Source organism: Tachysurus vachellii, chromosome 14, assembly GCF_030014155.1.
Source record: "Tachysurus vachellii isolate PV-2020 chromosome 14, HZAU_Pvac_v1, whole genome shotgun sequence".
Classification (NCBI taxonomy): Eukaryota; Metazoa; Chordata; class Actinopteri; order Siluriformes; family Bagridae; genus Tachysurus; species Tachysurus vachellii.
In genome coordinates this window covers 16,734,215-16,740,971 of record NC_083473.1, presented here as the reverse complement: position 1 = coordinate 16,740,971, position 6,757 = coordinate 16,734,215, and the positions used below count along the sequence as shown (strand labels likewise).

Here is a 6,757-nt window from a genome sequence, read left to right as displayed (position 1 = left end):
ATTTCTATAATAGTTTCTATAATAGCTGATATGAGTTCTTGTACATTTTTATGTTTTATTTTCTTCATGATACAAATAACAAGACAGCTGATCAGAGATAGATGAAAACGTTTTTTAAAAACGTTCATGAAACTCACAAAGCCAAGAGTTTTTTTTTTTGGTTTTTTTTTTAGAGTTTTATCTTAAGCACATTACGTAATACATACAACTAACTATAATACGTTTTTTTTATTTCTACCTGTGTTTTATTTTCCTTAGACAGATCCTCCAGTGTTGTATCCTTTTTGAACGTATACCTTGCAGTTCAATGTTCTTGTGTAAGTTTGCCTGGAACCATAACACAAAAGGCTTTTAATGTACTGTAATATCTTGTAACACTAATATTATGAGACAAAAGCTATGCAGAGGATCTTGTTATTTAACAGGACACTTGCATAAACATGTTATTTTTAGTAAGTAAAATTTGTAACATGGACCTTTAAAACCAGCTGGAATTCTTAATCTTTCCTAAGCATGCTATTTTAATAAAATAAAGGTTATTTAGTCTTTTATCAGAGACCTCAGCTTTCCTCTGTGCTTCTCCAAATTCTACTTTACCTCTCTGCATTCTACAGCCTCTTCTACTTCCTTTCCAGCCTCTGTATGATCATCTACAAAAGTAAGTACACCTACCTGAATAAAGTAATCAAGCAGCAGAAGAACAAAATGAATCTGTGTGTGTACAAGCACATGATAGAATGGAACAATATTTATTAAGGTGATTGTACCATTTTATTTTTTATGTGTTTGATGACACTGATGGAGAGAGAGATCATCGTTCTTTAAGGGATTGTTGGATAATTAAGATTCTACTTATTGATCCTGAGTTCTGGCACTTTCCTCAATCTTCATCTTACATTCCATGTGAGTAAAAGTAACACAGATGTTGTGTGCTGCAGGTCAGATGTTGAGTTACCCTGACAAATATTTGGCACTAGATGTGTGCTTGCTCCTGCTGATGGCTGCATTTGAGATCTTGAGAGTCTATTGGGGTAAGATAGAGCTGCCGAAGCTGCTTGACCTGATTAATACAGGTTTTATCTTTATTTATTTAATTCATGCATGGATGATGTACATTGTTTTTCATTTTGTATATTATTCATTTGTAGCTACATCTCTTTATCTCACTCAGGAGTGAGAGGCAACCTGCAGGAGAGTGAGAGATATGTAGGTGCAAGTCTCCTTCTCACAGGAGCCACAGTTCTGCTCTCAGTGTACTACCTGGTGTGGCAGTCGTACGTGCTAAGAGCTGATGTCATCATTAACGCCATCCTGCTCTGCATCTACGGCCTCTCTGTAGTAGCCAGCTTCGGAGTGCTTGCACGATTCACCAGGTTAGACTTTGGGGGTCAGATGTTACATCGCTCTACATGACATTTAAGGAGTATAGAGACAAGGATGCAGCGACATGAGATTTAACGGCATTGACAATGTTTAAAGCAGCATAATAATTTTTTCCCTATACAGGCCACAAATGCTTTATTTGTTGGGAGCTTAGAAATGATGCTATTAATCAGAGATTATTCATATCTCAAGGACTAAATTATATACAGCACATTAAACACAAGACGTTCACTCCAGCTTTGCTCTTTATGCTACTGTCGGTATAAAATATGAGGCTATTTGTAGTTCAGTGTGTCAGTCAAGTGCTATTTTAGAGGCTTGCAACAACATATGCATCAAACCCACAATTACAAAACGACATCAACTGTGCACTGTGTTTTTAAACATACAGTAATTGAAAACTTGAGGACTTTGTCAAATGCAGCTTCATACCCTTGATAGCTCCTCATCTGAGAAAGACTAAATGTTACAAAGAAAAAATACATGCAACCCCAGAAGGATAAACTGCGTGTGGGTAAATTTAACAGGCTGGCAGTAAACCCACGTTAAGTCTGGATACAGAAAAAATACCTAGAATTACCTATTTTAAATACCAAAATATGTTTTGAATTTATCTTGTGATGTAGAATGCACGTCGTGTCACGATGCATCTCTCAGTTTTACAAAAAAAAGTCAAAAAGATGAAGTTTTAATGAAGAACTCACCTTACTCAGGTTTTCTAACAACAGCACTACTTGATCATTTGATTTCTCTTTACACAGATTGCATCATTCCTTGATAGTTTTTACCCATTGTTTATATGGGGATGAATGAAATCAGCTTCTTTTCTAAGCTTCGGACTTGGTGTGAATTATTTATTCACCAGTCATTCATGAGTCGACACTTTATCTGCAGCATAATGCTGGTGTGGCTGATTCTTTGTCCCTATACACATTAAATATGCTTTTGTGTTGTGCTTGACGCCACAGAACCACTTCCGTCCAGCCGGGCTGTGTTACAGCATTAACCTGTCTGCTGAAACTTTATAAATTAACGGTGAAACTACAGAAATAAAAAAAATTATATATCAGAATTCAATAGACATCAATAGATATGCTACCTGCCATTCTATAACTTACATACTTTCAGGTATACGGTTGAAATATAAACTAGACGGAGTGAACATTAAGCAGAAATATGAACAAAAACCTGGATAGAGCAAATTACACTTTTAAAAAGATTAAATGGTAAAAATTCTCATTATTTCTCATTTTGTTGTATTTCTGATATTGCTGTATTTTGTAAAGATCTCATTTAAATACATCCTCTGCACAGAAACAGAATAAATACATTATTTAGATGTCCTTAAATTAATAAAGAATTATTTAAAAATCAAACTGACAAATATTCACTCCTTTTATTTTAACAATCTAAATAAGGACTAGTATTTGTCTTTTGAATCCACCGTGTTGCACTTACCTTATCTTGGATCAGTCAAGGACACTCAAGTCTAAAGAGGCGTAAGAGCTGTCGGTGCTTAAATATTCATGTGAATTTAAATGACACTGCTGCCCATGCCAGATTTTGCTGCTCTACAGTACCTGTCAGTGTTATCTGAGACGTTGTATTCTGCTGCAGATCTTCACACCTCTACACAGGTCTTCACTCCGCTTGCTCCTCACACTTCATTCTCTCTGTCGTGATATTTTTCAAATATTTTTCTTTGGCCGTTTCACAGCCTAATTTTTAAAAGTTTTTTTTAAAATAATCTTATCTAATAATCTTATAATTTATGAAGCCGTTCATCACAGAGTGTTGTTAAAATCAAACTAAAGTCCATCCTTGCTAATAACAATAATCATCTCTAATCTCATGATCTGGAATTGATAGATAATAGCTGCTATCTGGTTAGGGTTGAGATCCTCATCAGTAGCAGGAGTTGCCTCTTGAACTCGTGAACTCCTCCTGCATATAACTTCAGTTAGATAGTTTGGTGTTGGGCTGGAGATCAGTAACAAAGAATGAAATTAAGATTTTTCTGTTTCAAACAGTGATGTTAGTACTTTCGTGAAATGACATTTGGGAAGTGTTTCATAGATGTGTAGAATCTTAGAAGCTAAGCTAATTAGCTAGTAGTTTAGCTAATGTTAGTGATAAACCAAATGGCCTTGATTGTTATGGTATGTTTTAACATCTGGCTGGTGTTCGAAATTGTTGAAAACTTGTTAACGATGTAAGACTTACAATCCTCCTCTTGTCTACCTGCGACAGATGTGAGCTAATTTACTAGCAATTAACTTGAAGGTTAGCAAAGTCAGCTAGTGTTAGTGTTAACTAGTGATGTTATGTTTAGTATTAGCATAGATGAAGCTCAATATGTGGATAAAGCTTTTTTTGTTTTCCTGTAATTTTACCTGCCTTCAAAGAGAAATTAAAGCATTGTTTAAGGATGAGTTCACGTTTGGTTTCGAGTAGCTTCTATACTGTCAGAATTCTCCATGCATTTTGTGGCTTGGAGAATGGAACAATATTTATATTTTGGAGTGATATCAGTTTAGCAGTTAAATGCTATAAAAGTCTTTATTCTTTTTATCTCTAACAGCTTGCAGCTATGGCTTTAAGAAAGAAGCATTTTACAGCACAAAGCTAGAATGCTCAGATTCAAGAAGCTGTATCTAGCCCTTACTAGTGTTAGGTGGAGTTAGTGTTATAGCGTTAGCTAAGCGGTTAAGTCTCTGGGTTGTTGATCAGATGATCGGGGTTTAAGCCCCAACACTGCCAAGCTGCAACTGTTGGGCCCTTGTGCAAGGCCCTTAACCCTCCCTGCTCCAGGGGTGCTGTTATCATGGCTGACCCTGTGCTCTAAACCCAGCCTCCAAAGTTGGAATATGCGAAGAAAGAATTTCACTGTGCTGTAATGTATATGTGACAAAATAAAGACTTCTATTCTATTCTTCTATTAGTGTGAGTGTTAGTTGGCTAATGTTATAATATTTAATTTTTATAGCATAGATTGTGCAACTTTTAATAGAATTTTTAGTTGTTGGATATTTAAAAAAAGGAAGTAAAATAGTGTATTGTTATACACAGATTAATTTAGCAGTTTGTAATTCTCACTCAAATGTTTGCTTGTTTACTTGAATTGAAAACAAGAATGAATGTGTAAATTAATGATTTGTTCCCTTTTAAATTATTTGTTCTTTCTTTTTTCAGTGTTTACTCATGACACACAAGGTCTGCTGATGGTCTAAATCTGTGTCTGCAGCTGCACTTCCTCTGAGTTATGGACATCATACTCCCTACTGCACCAGTGAATCTCCTCTGTCTCAGCAAAAACAGTGGTTTGAAGTAGGATAAGAGAATTGAAAATAGACAATTAGCTAATAGATACTGAAAACAATCAGCGTAGTTATTTGTATTTTTTGTATTAAATGATTTCCTTCTATTTATAAGGATATCTAGCACTGCTGTAAAATATCAGGTTTTGCAGCTGTAATGTAACTCAACCAAAGTGACTAGAAGTGTGTACCTACAGTAATAACCTGTCAATTCTCAAACTGATGTCAATTTTAAATGATGAAGCAATGCACTCACAGTGATGTTCTTCATAAATATATTTTGATAAGGTTTTTTAATATGTTATATTTTTCTTATAATAAAAGCCTCTCAATTAAAAGATCCAATACTCTCATTGTGAGACTGAAGTAACGAACCACTGTTTTCAGAAATGTTTTATGTACCAAGGGTGTCAGTAATCCCAGAGTTGACTGCATGCAATACATCTGATATTTCAGAAGTTACTACACACTGGCTATTAAATGCAGATCAAAATACTAATCTCAATAACAATATCAAGGTTCAGTGTTCATAATCATGTGTGATATTTTTATGCCATATTTTGGCACAGAAATATTTTAAATAACATTGTTACATGGGAACATGTTGCCCTTGTGCAGTTTTTTTATTATTTTAAATTTGTCCAGTAGAGGGAGTGTGTGTTTGTTTGAGATGAGGACATGAGTTTGAGATGAGGACATGAGTTTGAGATGAGGACATGAGTTTCAGATGAGGACATGTGATTGAGATGAGGACATACAGTAAGATTGAGATGAGGACATGAGTTTGAGATGAGGACATGAGTTTGAGATGAGGAATTGAGTTGGAGATGAGGACATGAGATTGAAATAAGGACATGTGATTGAGATGAGGAATTGAGTTTGAGATGAGGAATTGAGATTGAGATGAGGACATGAGTTTGAGATGGGGACATAAGATTGAGATGAGGACATCAGTTTGAGATGAGGACATCAGTTTGAGATGAGGACATGAGTTTGAGATGAGGACATGGGTTTGAGATGAGGACATGGGTTTGAGATGAGGACATGAAATTGAAATGAGGACATCAGTTTGAGATGAGGATATGAGTTTGAGATGAGGACATGAGATTGAAATGAGGACGTGATTGAGATGAGGACATGTGATTGAGATGAGGACATGAGATTGAGATGAGGACATGAGGTTGAGATGAGGAATTGAGTTTGAGATGAGGACATGTGATTGAGATGAGGACATGTGATTGAGATGAGGACATGAGATTGAGATGAGGACATGAGGTTGAGATGAGCAAGTCTGCTACAGTCTGCTGTTAATAGTTCAGATTTACATTTTTACTGACCAATCTGATTGTACAATTATCGTAGTCTCAGTTTTAAAGTTTATTTTGCAGATTGGACCGAAGGTCTCCATATATGGGGGAATTAACTCTTTTTATCAGCATGACTTTAGGGACATCCTGTATAATGACAAATTGTAATGGTGCTGTAGTTATAGTGCCTATTAGTGATATTGTGCCATAGTTATTGTGCTTGGTTTCTTGTGAACTAACACCAAATCATACTTGCAGGTAAAATTCCTAATCTGCCAAAACTAGTCTCGAAAATGGCTGATTTTTATGTAATTTAACAGCATCTCAGAATGTTTGTGATTGTGAAAGCGAAAGCCAGAGTGTCTAAAACTAAAACTAAAAGGAGAAAAGGATGAAAATCAAAGTGTTTTTCACTGCCATTGAAAAAAGGAAGACAGAGGCTTTCAGGCTGATGTAGCCTTGGCAGCTGATATCCAAACCAAGGCTCTGTTCCACAGGGCTGTTCCTTTCTCATTAAGTTGTTTGAAGCCGCCTCTCCCTGACCGTACTGAGTTACACACCTGCTGAAACAGTCTTCTCTGATAGATGGCCACATGGCAATCAAGAACTATGTGGTAGCCTAGTGGTTAAGGTGCTGGACTATCAATCAATCGGAAGGTTGTGAGTTTGATTCCCATGTCCACCGGTCTGCCACTGCTGGGCCCCTAGGCAAGGCCCTTAACCCTCAGTTGTATAAAATGAGATAAAAAT

General features: G+C 36.1%; 1 protein-coding gene across 1 annotated transcript in view; it reads left to right on the top strand.

Moving 5' to 3' along the window:
- Positions 1-5,040, top strand: part of LOC132857013 (transmembrane protein 80-like) — a 5,361-nt gene extending 321 nt beyond the window's left edge. Inside the window, exons 2-6 of the mRNA XM_060886956.1 lie at positions 259-275; positions 565-658; positions 939-1,031; positions 1,172-1,373; positions 4,576-5,040. Coding sequence (XP_060742939.1) covers positions 259-275; positions 565-658; positions 939-1,031; positions 1,172-1,373; positions 4,576-4,588 — 419 coding nt within the window. The 3' untranslated portion in view covers positions 4,589-5,040. The remainder of the gene's footprint in view (positions 1-258; positions 276-564; positions 659-938; positions 1,032-1,171; positions 1,374-4,575) is intronic.
- Positions 5,041-6,757: the final 1,717 nt, after the last annotated feature.